At 35.2% G+C, this 16,525-nt stretch overlaps 1 protein-coding gene across 1 annotated transcript in view; it reads left to right on the top strand.

The window, feature by feature from the left end:
- Positions 1-209: 209 nt before the first annotated feature.
- Positions 210-16,525, top strand: part of LOC111044955 (proton channel OtopLc-like) — a 57,414-nt gene continuing 41,098 nt past the window's right edge. Inside the window, 2 exon segments of the mRNA XM_039423410.1 lie at positions 210-414; positions 417-561. Of these exon segments, the coding sequence (XP_039279344.1) occupies positions 354-414; positions 417-561 (206 nt within the window). The 5' untranslated portion in view covers positions 210-353.

Below are 16,525 nucleotides of genomic sequence, written 5' to 3'. Positions count from 1 at the left end.
TAGTATATTCTAATAATGTAATCCAATAGAGCTTATATGAAGCAGTTGGACCTGACAAATCAAACGACCCAGGATCGTTCCAACTGGAGACTTAGATCATGGAGAGCCGACTCCAAATAATAATGGGAAAAAGGCAAGGAGGAAGAAGAAGAAGTATTCCAATAGAGCTTCTTGATTAGTTAATTAATAAATTAATAAATAATTTCAAAATGGTACTATGAAATTATTTCTTTATTAAATACAACAAATATAGTATAATATGTCCCAAATAAAATTTTATTTTTGATATAATTGTTTTCGTTTGAGGTTTCACCAATGAACCATCAGACCAGTTGAACTGATTGCCAGCCAAAATGCAAGACAGCTCACCCGACCTGAGCCTGAAGCTGCGACGCGGCTCTAGCGGGTCGCGCGACTCTTCTACATGGACTTCGCTCAGGGCATCGACTCGGACATCGAGGAGGTGGCGACCACTTCGGCGCTGCCCACCCACCAGGAGTGCACCACGGATGACGCCGCTTCCACGCCCACCGCCACCACTGTCAAGGACGAGACACCATGGTCAGTCACCACACTAATATCAATTATTAATTTATTATCAATATTATGTTTTAAAGCGCTTCATTTTCTTGGGTCCTAAATTTTTCAATAGTCTGCCTCTCGAGATTAGAAATTCAAATAATCTTATATCTTACAAATCTAAATTACACCTATGTTTGATGGATCATTCTCCGGTTGAGATTAATGAGCTTTTTATCATTCTTAGATGAATCACCTTGACAGTCACTTGTTTCAATTCTTTCAGTATTTTATTAATGATTATTATGATTTCTCCATGGTGTGTGTGTCTGTGTGTGTGGGATGAATTAAGATAAATAAATTTAATTAAGATAAGTATTTTCATTTGAGTTTAAAGATAAGCAGTTTTAGTTGCGTTCTGAATGTATTTCACTCCTGTTTGCAGACAAGATTTTCCTTAAGCAAAAAGTATTGTATTCAATGATCTGTAATATCATTTCTATAATGGGATTTGTCATTCAAGCGATATCATTGAATAAAATTTGAATTTTTTTTTTTGATATATTAATCTTCCGGCAGTCGCGCTGTTGTAAAAAGTACAACAGTGTCAGTTTTTTTTGCTGCACAAAACTATTGAATGGGGTGGTGTCAGTGAATGAGTCACCTATTCATTCCAAAACTTTCTCCCCCATCACTCCACTGAGTTGCAGTATCAACCGAGCAATGGTTAAGTCTTTAGGTGTCATTTAGTCGAGACAAGTATGATTAGGTGCATACGTATGATAGGGAAAGACTGTATACGGGGACTGTAAACGAACGAATAACACAGAATTGATGGCTTTGCTTTGTGTACCTTTCTGGGCTACGAAATTGTAATCATCTAAATGTTTAGAGGCGTAAAATAATCCAATGAATAGTAATAATACAATTAATTAGTATATATTGGCAGTAAACAGAGTACATAACACTTGGAAAATTGGATGTTATAAAAATTACAATACGTGACTGCTCGTGTAATTGAGTAGGGCGCGACTACCGGAAGGTTAATATTATCAATTTTTTTACGAAAGTATTTTAATATGGCTACTTGCATGATTTAATTATATTTTCATAATTTGAGAAGAAATATAAGTGGTATACACAAAGCTAGAACAGGATGGAGTTATCTGCTTTGTCTGATAACAAACAAGGATAGCAAACCAATGTTCATCAGATGCTGAATTTGAAATGTGGATCTCACTATAGAACATAGCCTCTCAACATACACTACACCAAATTTAGTAGACAGATTAACGTTGACACAACACAGTAGTAGTAATTCAGTCTGTATTCTCTATAAGTGTGCATGAAGAGTATGAAACATCAATGCTCCCCATTTAACTTATATACTTATAAACTTATGCTGACAGTTCTAAATTTACCTTACTGAAACCTTGTGAAAACGTGGTATTACTGCAATAAATTGAATTGGATGAAAATTCTACATCAAAGTCAATGCACATTGATATGATAGTCCAGTCACTATATACATTCAATCATCACTATTTCAATTCAATTCAATACATTAGTGCTTGCAATTGATATTGTAGTTCTGATGTTTTAAATATTATATTATTTGGTTACATGAAAGGAGTCCAGAACCAATTTCTTCATGCAAAATGTCCTTGTGTTACATACAGAGTGGCCCAAAAACCTCATATTTTTGGCTAATTTTCCAGTTTTCAGCCATTTCTGCCAAATCTAGTAATCGGACAGAAAAATTTGCTCCCGCCTTTTTTTAGATTATAAAATTTTGAATAAAATGAGATCATTCGGAACTCTCTATCTCCAATGAGTACTGAGGTATAATTTTTCAAAAATGAATAAAATGTAAAGAAAAAAATCAATTCTGATGAATTTTAGATTGTGATCAACAATATCTTCCAATTGTTACCATTTATTTATTCAATCAATCATTCAGAATTACACAACTTTCAGAAGAGTACCACAGGCTTACGCCCAAAACGGTTCCAATTCTAATTTATACAACAGTCCAAATGTAGCTAGGTTATGTGTCACTCATTATCCTATTACACACTCAATTTACAATCTAGTATAAGTATACATCTCAATTTAGATGTATAATTCAAAATCCCTCTGGGCGTATTTTTGTACTGTACTATCTAAGATCAGGTAGAGGCTCTATCTCATAATAGATTTCCAGGTACCTGACAACCTGATACCTGTCAACAATGCTCCTTGTATTGTGAGAAACACTTAATTTTCAGCTTCAACCATAATCACCAACTAAATTGTCCTCACATTGATATTTCGCACTTCATTTCAATAAACTTGAAAATGACTTTTTGGTATCAGGTGATAGTTGAGAGCCTCATCAACAATTAGAATGAATTGAAAATTTGAGATTTGAATTGAAGAACAATTAGAATTTGGAGATTATCTTGATGAATCAGGAATAAAAAACCAACACTCATACTTCTGTTTTTTGCATGATGACATGGATTTTGAAAACTGAAATTAACGCTGATATTGGAAATAGCTTTTTGCCTTATTATCTACAGTTCTATATAATACTCAATCTTGCTGATCATTTTAAAAATGTTCCAAGTTTTAATTTTTTTAAATAATTAATGATAGTGCTAACTTTCCGAACATCCTATTAATTCATATAAAAAACGATTTTTATGGAGCTTCCATATTGTTGAAAGTTTTCACTGATCTTACTGTATTCTTTTCCTCATTCTCTTTATAACCTACAAGGACTAAAATTTTGGGTATCATTGAGGACTGACAATAGTGTCATACAGTGGACAAGCTTTCTAAATTGAATTTATTATGAAGGCTATCTCAATACTACTTACATTTTTTTCAAACTCTTCAAGTCTTCTTTTGGTGCCTCCTCCATTGCGAAGGTTGTCAATAATCATGACAATTCTTACTTTGTTCACTCTATTGTTTACTATTTCCTTTGAGGTTGACTATCATCATGGCAATTCTCACTCTACTCCATTTTGAACTCTATTGTTTACTAAATTTCCTTGTATCCTCCACGAATTCAAATTATATCCGTTTTCATTTTCACTATTCGGTCTCTCATTTCCTTACAATCTTCTTCAAAGATTCCTTACAATGATATGACATTTGTAATATTAGTGTGAAGTGACTAGTGTCGATGCAGACTGGCTGGGCTCCTCATTTCGATTCTGGGAGTGACTTTCCGGTGTTTGGGGCTTGGGGCTTGGGCTGGGGTGAACCAGGGGCCAGGGACCAGACCCGCATCTCACTTCGAGTTGCACACTCAACTCTTAAACTTGGAGCGATAAAAGTGAGAGGGTGCCCTTGAATAAGAATAGTGTGAAGAAGGGTCTGTGTGTGTGTGTGTGTGTGAGCTATGGTCCATCGACCCTGCTTCTCCATCTTCTTCTTTTTCTACTTCTCCTTCTTAACAGATATCTCCTGCTCCTTCTTCATTGTCTCCTCTTTCTTCAACAACTTCCTCCTCATGATCTTATCAAATTACTCCTCTTGTTTTCATCCTCAAAGTATTTTTTCGGGTCTCTACTCTGTTTTCATATTTTTTTATCCTTTATCATTTTCCATACAATTTCATTTTTCTCCTCGATTTTCTTCTTCTTCTTCTTCTTCTTCTTCTTCTTCTTAATCCTCGTCCTCCTATTTGTCTTTTATCGTCTTATTTTGGTCATTCCTTATAATTTCCACTTTCATTTTTTCTTGATGTCGGCCTGTTGACTAAGGAAGATCGGATTGTAGTTGAACTTACCTTCTTATTTCTCATATTATTTTGTTCTCTTCATTTCTCTCTCTTCTCTTTGTTTCGCCTTCTTATTCATCTCGTTCTGTTACCATCTAACTCTTTCTTCTTCTTCTTCTTCTTCTTCTTCTTCTTCTTCTTCCTCTTCTTCTTCTTCTCGTCTTCCTCTCGTTCTTCTCATCTTTTCCTTCTCGTTTCCTTAGATTTTTCTAGAAAGACTCTTCCTTTCCATCCTGCTCCATTTTCTTCCTGGATTCTTGGTTTTTATTCATATTCATAATCCTCATCTTCTCCTTCCTTCTTATTTTTCTTCTATTTTCGTTATCGTTTTCATTTGTTAGATTTTCACCTAATATTATTCTTTCATCTTTTGACCCCACGCCATCTTCTATTTTTTTGTTGTCTTGCACACTTATCTTCAGTTAATTTTTTCAATTTTGATGTTCTCAACTCCTCATTATTCTTCTTTCCTATCTCACGATCTTTTTTAACATTCTCATGTTGTCACTCTTCCTCTTCCTTCCCTCTCACATCTCTTTCTCATCTACATTTTGTCACCCATCTTCATTACCCTCTCTTCCAACTTCCTCCCTCAACGACGACAAACTAACCACACTGCTCTCTCTGGACGTGTGAACCGAAATTATTACTGAGACTAAGAAAGCAACAGAGTGTTGAAGGATGAAACAAGTCTTGTGAAGCAGCCCCTCTCACAAAAGAGAGATTCACTTTATACTGTCAGCAGAGCTTACAAAATAACATAAAAATGCTTCCTAACAACCAAATGCTGACAGTTTGAGATGAATATTTCTGCAGCCAGAGGGGCTTCTCCAGGCCTTTTTCAGCATTTCGCACTAAATATAATGAATGTTCATCATACAACAAATACTGACAATTTGAAATGCATTGGTTGAACGGAAATCATCTTACAAATGCTGACAGTTTGTAGTGCATTGGTTGAATGGTGAGTATTGATGATATTACACACTGACAGTTGAAAATGAATCTCACTAAAGACGAGCCCACCACCACTTCTACTTATGTTACAAATTCTCGGCAGCATCTCTATCTCATATCCTTGGGTGGGTTCCTTAGCTCCAGGCCGGAAAGTGGGGCTTCTGGTTCATGTCGGGTCCAATCACACACACACATGTGCAGGCTGCGTGAAAACTCTGGGGTTAGAGGGGGGGGCTAGTGATGAGTAGGTTGTGGGGGTGGGGTGAAGTAGTACCTCCCAAAAACACCGTCTCTCACACACACACACACACACACAGTGTCTTCCTATTTGTGTTTGTCTTTAGAGCTTGACGGCTCATTCTCTGTAAACTAAAGTATAGAAAAAACAATCAAACTGATGCATAGGTTTTCTCTGACTAAAGATTGAATGCTACCAGCATCCCACTTACGAACATTTTTTACGTTTGGTAGTTTACTCTATTTTGGAACCTACTTTGTTGGTTTTCGATCAAAAAACTTCCGATACAGTTCCAGAACAGCTCTACTAAAAGTTCAAAAGTATGTTTAATTATTTTTAGAAACGCCTTTCTGAAGTTTACGAGTAGTAAATAAACTCTCTAAAACCCCTTCCGCGCCACATGATTGTATAAGCAGCTTTCAATCATGTAAATAATGTTATCTACTTATCTTTGTGGCTATTCTTCGCGTATCAATAAACCAGATTAATGTGAACTACATACATGTCAATATTCTATGTTTGTTCAACATAATACGATATCTATACAAAGATTGGACTACCAAGAAAATTATTATCTTCTTTGGTTGATATGAGTTCCTGAGATAACTTCAAATTAATCTACTATACAATAGAAAAATTGAATTTAGTAATTCACCTACTACTTCCATAATAATTACTACAGTACTTTATTTTTCTATTTTATTGAAGATTGAACAATTCAAATGAGAAATGAGAAAATTCCAATGATAGTCATAGAATGTGTATAATTTATTTATTCATATTGCTTTTATTGGCAGAGAGATCCTTTTGGATGTTATGTCTCGCCGTATTACCCAATGTCATAATGTGTATAATCATCCCTATCATGAGTGAGGCATTATATCATTTCATGATACAATCTACAACTGCTAATGATGACCTGTCAACAAATCCCTATTAATTGATTGACCAGGAATAAAATGGTGCTTTAAAACGCAAATGAAAACCTTTAAATGATTAGTGTTTGTAGAAATAGAAAAGAATAAAGAATATTGGGAGCCTGGGCTGATATCTTATGATTTTCAACCATAACTCCCGAAAAGTCGAAAATATATACAACTATAGTGAGGTCCACGATACAATGACAGTGAAGGAAGATGGGAGAACAGAGTTGCCAACTCTCCATAATTTGACGCCTTTTTGCCACCGACTGTACTGAAACACATCCACCTATATTGGATAGCTATAACTCAAATCATCCAATTGATGGCTACTCAAGTATATAGTTAGAATCAAAATAAAACATGACGGTTGATCTAAATCTAAAACATTGCAGAGCTAGAAAGAGGTAGCACCATCTGCTTTGTTGAATAGCAGCACCATTGTCAATTACATACTGCCATTATAACGTGAACCTCACTAAAGGTCAGCAAATTCACGGCATTCCAGTGATATTCGTATAAAAGCTGTTTGAACACTGAAGCTTTTCTTTCTAAACCAACAGACCTCTACTTAGTCGAGCTTTGATTCTCTGGGGTGGAAAGCGCGTTTTCACAGCGCAATGTTTCATAAACCAGCGATTCCTAATCTCCGTGGATTCGACTAACAGCATTTGGTAGGCCAAGTTCCGTTATTGAATTCCACGTGGAACCAAAACAGCGAGCACACACTTTTCATTTCAGCAGCGAGTTGTTAATTTCCGAAGAAGGAAATGGGGAGCGCTGAAACAGTTAGCGCGAGAATCGATAAAGTCTCTACATGTGCTTCTGTGACTTGGATGTTGTTCTAGGTATGTAAGAACAAACCTGGAGGAAAATGTGAAAGGTGTTCTCCTGTAACTTTGAGTTGTTTTCTGTCTCTTGTTAGAGCGAATCTAGAGGAAAGTGTGAGAGGTGATATTTCACCGATAAATGCGAAAATTATTCTTGGTGTGGTAAGGTAGTGCAGATTCTGGCTTCGTGCCTTGTTTATTGGGACCTGCTTGCTGAAGATTACAGAATTCAAGTTCATTAAAAGCATCTTACAACGTTCGGGAAACCTTACTTTGAGAATAATTAGGTGACTATAGAATGTGTCATTGAATTAAATCAAATTTATTTTTTCATTTCTTTTTACTCCTAGCAGTAGACAGGGATGATTTGAAAGTAATGAAGTGCTTCACAGATACAAGTTTTCAGTTCCTCGATTCCAGTAGGAACTTGAGAGTTTGACACTGGCGGACCATAGACAGCTACTGACCGAATTTTGCTAATCTCTACATGAATTTGTAAAAGCATAAGTACCATTAGCTCAATTTGCCAGTGAAGCTGTAACACCTTTCTTTCCTATGAATTCTGCTGAATACAAGAGAAAACCATTGGTTCTTATGGGAGTGTTTACGCCTGACTAAAAGTTATTCGAAGGAATTCATTGGAAACTTCATACTTCATACTTCATACTTCTCTTCATACGCGAAGTCGAGGTTATTAGAAGCTTTATATAGAGCCGGAATTAGCAATTTGGCGCCCCTTGGCCCAAAACACTGATAAGAGTTGATCTTCAAAAACAGTATAGAGTATTGAAAATCTATTTAGAAGCGAGATACCTGTACCGAAACATGTTGGTTGCTTGAACACTATATATTATTACGATTCAACTTAATAGCTATTGTATTTTTTTTCAAGAATATACTGTTTTGTTCACTTTAAGAGAAAAATACTTATAGCGAGAAAAACAGAACTAGGCCCAACTCAAGAGACTAAAAATTATATGATTGGCTATGTAGGTAAGCCACGTCTCAAATTCAACGAGCAGTCTCTTTGGACAATGGCTTGTCATGTGACGTTGTCAAGCTGCTTGTTTCCTAGTCAGCTGTGAAGGTGAGATGACTACTGATCAACCCATCAGACAGCTCCTTGCTCCTAGGTTTAGTAGGTGTCGACTACTAATTCAGACACACTCAATTTCATGTTTTTGCCCTGAATAGTATATTCAACTATGAGAATCCAATGAAAGTTTTATTTATTCATTTCAAGAATCAAATCATAGTTAGTAGAAAAATAAGTTAGACAGTGGCGTAACCAGTCTGACTGCGCCCCAATGCTTGTAATCCTTTGCGCCCCTATTATCTTTTACGCTCTTCAAAATGTGACATTATTGAAATAACGGTTTTTCATCCAATTTTCTGCTCTTTCACTCTCTTTCAGGGTTAACTCACCAACAATGCATCGTGAAATTAATGCTCATCGTAGATTTGTAGAGCATTGATTTCTCTTCAATTTCATGTATTATTCCACTATCTTATTTTCCTTCCATTGTTATAGCAGATTTCTCAAGATATGAACGTGTAAGCAAAACATTAAAAAATACAACTTTTAAACCACCCTCACTTATCACAGGGAAACTCTTGATATGTTTACCTCCTCACTACCTTAAACAGAACAGCAGGGTCGAAAATTGTCCAAATTTTTCCCTCTATATCCTTTTTTGAGCATTCATTGCCTGGACTAATTATACAATCTTTATCCAATTGGAGAAAGATTAGTCAAATAAATGGAATTAGTTTAATAATAATTATCAAATATAAGAGTCCATGGTATGGCATTGCTAGTAAAACCAGATATGAACTAAATCTATTCTTCCTCTATGGTATAACGAATACAACTGCGTGGCTAAATTTTCGATAAACTACAAAGAGTTTTACTATATTTTTTGTGATAATTTTCTAATATCAGTTTTTCACGCCCCCCTGGCCTGCGCCCCCTGAAGGACTGCTCCCCAATGCACCGCATTGGTTGCATTGGCGTTATTTACGCCACTGAAGTTAGAATCTTAGAAAACACACCTATTGATTGGAGAAAATTGAGAACGTGACTCAGGAACGTGTTTCAGGTATCTAGACTAGATAAACTAGGTAAACTAGATACTTTGCCTGTAAACTAGATACTAATTGACTGTCTATTTTTGAGTTTGACCCAAAAGATACTGAAATAGACATGCATAGACTGCAAGTAAGTTGTAAAAAAATTCTAACTGGGGATAGGTTTTCCAAAATTTATTTGGTCCAATAAACTTTAAATCAGAACGCATCATTAAGGCCATTCCACACAGCACGTGGCGTGCGTGGCTGGACGCACGCCACGCCGGCCACGCTAGCCACATGCCAATTCACACCGCCACGACTGTTGCGATGCTATACCGGCCACGTTTCCCGTCAGAATGCAGGAAGATGTCAACTCCGACGGTCCCGTGGTGTGAATCTGGATTTTCTTGTGACTTACCTTGGTTTGATGACTCCAGCAGCAGCAGCAGTAGTAGAGATAATAAGCTGGTTTTATTGTATTCGGTGACAGCACGGGACCAGTGGGTACATCCAATCAATAAAAAAAGGAAGACCTATGGCGAATTCCATCATTTAATGCGCGACCTTTTCTTTTTCTTTTTCTTTTTTGAAAGTGTATGCTAATTTTTTGTTTGAAGTGTTTGCTATTTTTTTTTTGTTTCAACAGTTACTTTTTTTCTGGTTCTCTCTAATTGGAGTGCTTACTGAATGCTCGTTGCTAGCGCACAAACTTTGTTTTGCTTGCAACGCCAATATTATATATTTTATTATTATTTAGTTTCAATAAAAGCTTTTGTATTTTTGTTAGTAAATTTCTAATGTATGAAACTGAATTTTGTTTTCCATGTTTTGTGAATTATTTATATGAATTTGGCAATAAATTTGATTTGATTTGATTTGACCTTGAGGCTGACAATGATAGTATACGTTCTATACGATAGTATACGTCTAGTATACGTTCTGCGCATGCTCGGACCAAAACGTGGCCGGACACGTTTGAAAAGATCGCTCAGAGAGCGAACGGTAGCCACGCGTGGCTAGTATAGCAAGCGTTGCCGCGTGGCCGTGGCTGCTATGTGAATTGCATCATTTGATTAGCTGGGAAGCGATGTTTTGAAAAGTAGCTAGCGTGCGTCCAGCCACGCACGCCATGTGCTGTGTGGAATGGCCTTTAGTCTGACCTTTTCAGTCATTTGAAAAATATTTTGTTTTATCACAATTCTTTTATTTCCAGTAATGTTTTCTTTCTCTGGTCGTGCGCCCTGTGGGAGCTTGCGCCCATAGGCCTGGGACGCCCTTTTTACTAAAAATGCATATTTTTTCAACTTTTGTAATTGATAAACATTCCTATTATCGTGACAGTGAAAGAGTTGTCTGTACCAACGATCAAATTGTGACGCTTGAAAAACAATTCCACCTCTTTCCCCATATTATAGCCGGCTGTTTCCAGAATATCATTAATCTTTTGTCACCATTTGCTGAAGGATTCAGTAACTTATGAATGAGCTCGACTGGGATTTGTGAAGCGGAACAGCGGGATAAAGTTTGTTTGATTTTGATCATTATTAATGATGGCTTGGTTTTTCTAAGTTTTCCGTACATGTACTGCGTATTTTCATGGATCGTGGATTGGCTACTGATATAAATACAGTAATCTGATGTGAGAGTAGTTGTAGCGAGAGACAGTCCGAAAACTACAGAGATATAAAAGTGAAACAACGGTTCGGAGAGTATCCCAGTAATTTTCATCTTCAACACAATGTATTATCCTAAATCACATCAATTCTTTCTTAGTCCTCAGCATGGAGAAAAGATACCATAAGAAGATATTCCATGGTATAGGTGTTTATGGGTGTTGGCCATGGGTATATGTTCCAAATTTTACTGTTAATCAACTCAAGCCGATGGTCCTAATAGAAAATAGTTATTTTCCGTGAAGCTCTGTGAAGCTGATAGTCTCTCATACTGTACCTTTCTTAGGCTAGTTACACACACATCGATTTTTGGTCGTACGATATTTTGTCGTCACTATGAATTCTATGAGATTAAACGGAACTTGGCAAACATCATATGTTTGAAATCATCTGTTCAATCTAATAGAATTTATAAGAACGGTAAAATATCGTACGACCAAAAATCGATGTGTATGTAACTAGCCTCACTCTCACCTGGCCAAAAAAGTAATCGACAGTAGTCGACAGTAATCGGCTTGAGTTAACAAAAATCGGCTTGAAATTTGGAATAAACGACCTATATCACTGAATATCCTCTCAGGCTGTCTTTTCTCTATGTCCTTAGCCCTTTCTTATCAAATCAGTAAACTTCAGTATACTGTTCAACTGTTTAGGGTGCTATTTCTCATCAATGAACATTCAAATGCTACCAAAGTGTTAGGAGCTATCTGAAAACCTTGCTTCACCTTTTTACATTTGCAATTTTCTAGATTATTATGTAATAGATCAAAATCTTTGAATTGACAAAAACTTGAATGATGAATGGAATGAAGATGAGTTGAATTTCAAGGTTCATCAGGAGTATAAAAGTGTTTTAATACTTGATTTATGCATGTTATACACATAAATTAATATTTCAATGTTAACGTAACTAGGCCCATATCATGAAAATTGTATAATATTGATAGTTTTGAATCTTGATTTATTCATGCTATATACATACAGTAAATTAATATTTCAATGTTAACTGTAGCATGAAACTATAATAAATGTTGATAGTTTTGAATTAATTGGGAAAGAGTTCGTAGTATTCAACAACAGAGTCCAGGCTTTCGTAATTCTTCCAAAAAATTCATGAAGAGCTGTAAATCGTTGTTGGACAGCTTTGTAATTTCAATCCGCTTAGCGTTGGTTTTGGTTGAACCAGTAAATAAGACTCATACACGCCGGCTTTACTTTCCTTCAGTACGTGGGCTTCTGACTGATATCATGTGTGCTGTGGTCTCTCTCCCTCGTCCATCATTTCTCATCTCTTCTCCTTCTTTCTCATCTCTTCTTTGTCTACTTGCGGTCACAAAATTTCAATGCGGAACGCCACTAAAACCGACCGTCTCATTTTTATTCGCCTGTTTAGCTTTTGCATTGTCGCTATTGCAATGTCAAGAGGCTAAAAATTAGAGGCCAGCAACCAGAAAATTAAAAGGACTATCAAGAAGACTAAATTTGTCTGTTTGAGATTTTCTCCATTATTGCCCGTATTCATAATACTTATTATTGAATTATGGACAGCCCGTAGTTCGACTATAGACTAATAGAATTTGGTCAATTATTTTTAAATAATTAGGATCGAAAATTATATGGAACTATCATGCATCAACAGTTATGCATATTTTGCAGTACAATGGATGTTTTATCATATATTTTCAACATACTACTCGTATTCAAGGTGTTTTAATATGACAATAGAAAAGAGAACCTACATAGTTTCTTTACTCGGTATTATGACGTAACTTAAGAATTTTACGATGACGACTAAATAGAATATGGAAAAGCAAATGAAAGATGGAAGCTAATTTTCATCCCCCTCGATTACCATTTCACGGACAATAAGTGTTTTGGAAAACGTCCCCATATCCCCTGCTGTTTGTTCCCTCGAAGTTGAGCCTGTAAGGGTTTTTATAAGTACCATAGTGAGTATAGCAGCTCTTTATGAAATACTGAATTTCATTCTGCTTCTTTCATCATCATGAAAAGTTCACTCTGACTTGGGTTATTGTCTTATTCCAAATTATGTGAACTTTTTCTAGAGTAATTATGTTGAGTTTTAGCATTCAGATGCATATTAGTTCATTTATTAGAAAACGCTCTATCTTCAGTATTGCATTATTATTGTTTTTAATTTGATTTCACTTGACATAGGTCAATCATAACCCCTTCAAGATTGATGTTTACTGTGTCGTTATCATTTATCATTTTGTTGAATTATAGGCTGACTTCTATATCTTGAATTGCATTATTGGAAATTGATATTTGATACTAACTAAGAATCATCATCATTCATATATCTATTTATTTAAGAATAAATATTATCAAATCAATTATTGGTATAGAACCAACATTATTTGGGTTGTGTTGTAGTCTTGTAATTTTATTACGGATCGATATTTTAATTATATTACGGATCGATAAATTTTATCCTACCTATTAATCTAATCACTGATAAGAATAAATATCGGGGCACCGAGCTTCGCTCGTTATTTTTATTTATTAATAAACAAAACTCAATTCTCTAGAATGATCGTGTTTATATTTTACAGCTGGCTATACGTCAGCTTATGAGTTTCGGGGATGCGATATTTTAATTTTCCACAGAATCACTCGCTCACTTTTTACTATCCACAGACGACGAAAGTCTCAGCTGTTTAAGCCAAGGATGAATATTATCCTTTTAATGTCGTTCAGTGAGTTTTCCCAATGATGAGACCTAGTGCAATTGAATTTTTATATCATAAACCTACTATGTTCCAAATTCCGTGAAAATCGTTAGAGCCGTTTTCGAGATCCGTTGAACATAAATAACCAAATATAAAAAAATATACAAACATACAGAAATTGCTCGCTTAATATAATAGGATTAATTGATCACGTATTGCCCTACTCAAATGTATTATAATGTTTTTCATGACTGAGCCCTGCAAAGTCTAGTTCGATGCTCGATTAGAAGTAACACAGTTGAGATGAAAGTGATTGCTGGTGAAAATGTAGACTATCCTCACTATGGCAGTGATTGTGGCTTAATCTAGTAGAGCGTTTGTTTCAACGTGCGACCTTGTGGTCAATTTAATATTTGCATTGACTATGAGCCACGCTATAGGTGGATTTATGATTTCCATCCTATATACAACAACTATTCTATTATCTATCACCTTTATCTAGAGCCTGTCTCATTGAAATTTAAAAGTAATTTTATTGATGGGAGGTAAAAGTTTGGAAAACTATTCATAAGTTTAGAAGACTTATTTGAACAATATACATTCTGAAGGTCCATAACAATGGGAAGAGACTTCCACCACACACACTTGACATTGGAATATAACAGTAAACTTCGCTGTAATATGAATCCATCTCACTCATTTTAGGTAGCAGGCCTTTCTAACATATATAATATACATCAAATGAAATCAAGTGTATTCACTCAAAATTCATAAAAAATAGGTATTTACAAAAATATAGAACGACAAGTTACAAGTGAACAAAATACTATTCACGAAAAGTGCAGTAAGTTACTGGAATCGGATACAAAGTGTTGTGAATCAGACTATGTATTTATTAAATTATCATTCAATCTAGATAAATATGTAGTAGAAGACTGCCATAAATTCTCATTAACCAGACCCCTAAACTGTTTATGACATCTATTTTCAAAATGATTTATAATCAGAGAGGTCCTATCACGTTCAATTGATTTAGCATTTAGAGAGTATTATCTAGTTGTATTTCTATGATAAAAGCAATTCAAAGTGATCTCAGTAGAATTTTCAACATAATCCTTCAGATCTCTGATCACTTTCAGTTGATCAACTAAACTAAATTTGAATTGTAATTGAAAGTAAATAGTAAGTTATCCGAGCTCCAAAGAATTACATACATAGAGGTATTATAAAAAGTTAGAATTGCTGGCAGCATCTGTGTACTGTAGATATTCTTTCGAAATGGAACCAGGGATTATTGAAATTACAATCTATACTCTCTGAATGAAACCGAAATATGAATAATCACAGAGAGGTGTTACGGAAAGTGAGAATTGTTGTTTATTGTTTAAATTTATACCATACATATTATATATATATTCTGTTGAAATGTAATACGAGAGTATAGTATTTTTTGTAAATATGGGGTGGCAAAACGCCAAGTACATTTGCCGACTCTCCATGTTGGAACGTTTTCCGCTTTAAAAGCAAATCTACATAATTCGCTTCAATTGACTTCCATGCAAGTTGGGTAGCAAGATATCTGAGACGACATGCAATAACATTGTGGAAGGCCTTATTCTGGATTAAATTGAAAATCTGGATCTAATCCTAAGATTAAGTTGCGTTATACGAGTAGGTTATTAAGGCTTGAAGCTTAGACAAACTAAATATTATAGAAACTTTGTTATATGAAAGATATACCTATTGTCATATTGTTTGTAAGGGTGGCCACTAACGGTAAAACATGCATGTCATGCATTTATCATGCACACACACATGTACACCTTGCATGTTTTGTCATCAGCAAGAGGATTCTAATATAAAATATACAACCAATAATAATAAATAAACTACTGGAAAATTGCAAATAATAATAATAATAGAGAAATTATTTAACCTCAAAAAGGAGAGGTTCTTCTTCATCGAAGAAGAAATGAACAACAAAAAATTGGAGATACTAAAACCTAACCACAAAAAATTTTGCTCAAAGCCTTTCGCTACTGTGATGAAACAACAATGTCAAATCAAATCAAATTTATTTTACATTTTCAAGACAAAAATACAATTGAATAATAACATACTATTATGCAATATTGTATACAAAATAATACACTTAATACAATACAGGAAAAAACCTGCTAAGGCATAAGCCTGAGCGCAGGTAAGTTGCAAATAAACTTATCTAGTGCATCTTAATGAAATGTATTTCGACTGTGTATCCTGCATGTTCTACCGTTAGTGGCCAGCTTAATATATCCCTGTTTCATCTGTGCTTTGAGTTAACAATAATTTTAATGAGTGTGAATGATTTTTCCTGAAGAAAATTTATATTTATATTCCTTCGCAATTCGAAAAAGAAATTCGAAATGAATATTTCAATAACTAATATAGTATCATTCTTTATCAGTAGTTTCCTTTATAATAAAACTACCAACAAATTATTCTAAATATTCTATGTGTCTGATAAGATCCATACTTATGGATTTTTTGTCAGTCAATTTCATATAGTCTTGACACGTCAGTCGTTTCCTTGATTATCTGCACTGTCCAGGAGTGGGAACATTCCACCGCAGCCGACTGTGTTATTGTCTTTGTACGTGCTCTACAGCCAGACTCAACCCCACCAACTATTCCCCAAAGATAAGACCTTCGTTTAATAGCCTCATATATTGAAGGGGGATGATCTCAGCCACTACTAATATTAGACTTGGGCAGCTCCTGTATCCTGTACGTGTAAATATGGCAAAGTATACAAAGAGTGACTAAGACTGAAATACGCCGTTTTAATTTGAAAGTCATCCAAGTGGAGGAGGT

This window comes from Nilaparvata lugens, chromosome 3 (assembly GCF_014356525.2).
Source record: "Nilaparvata lugens isolate BPH chromosome 3, ASM1435652v1, whole genome shotgun sequence".
NCBI lineage: Eukaryota > Metazoa > Arthropoda > Insecta > Hemiptera > Delphacidae > Nilaparvata > Nilaparvata lugens.
The sequence above is the reverse complement of the archived record's forward strand: the minus strand, read 5'-3'. Positions and strand labels throughout refer to the sequence as shown.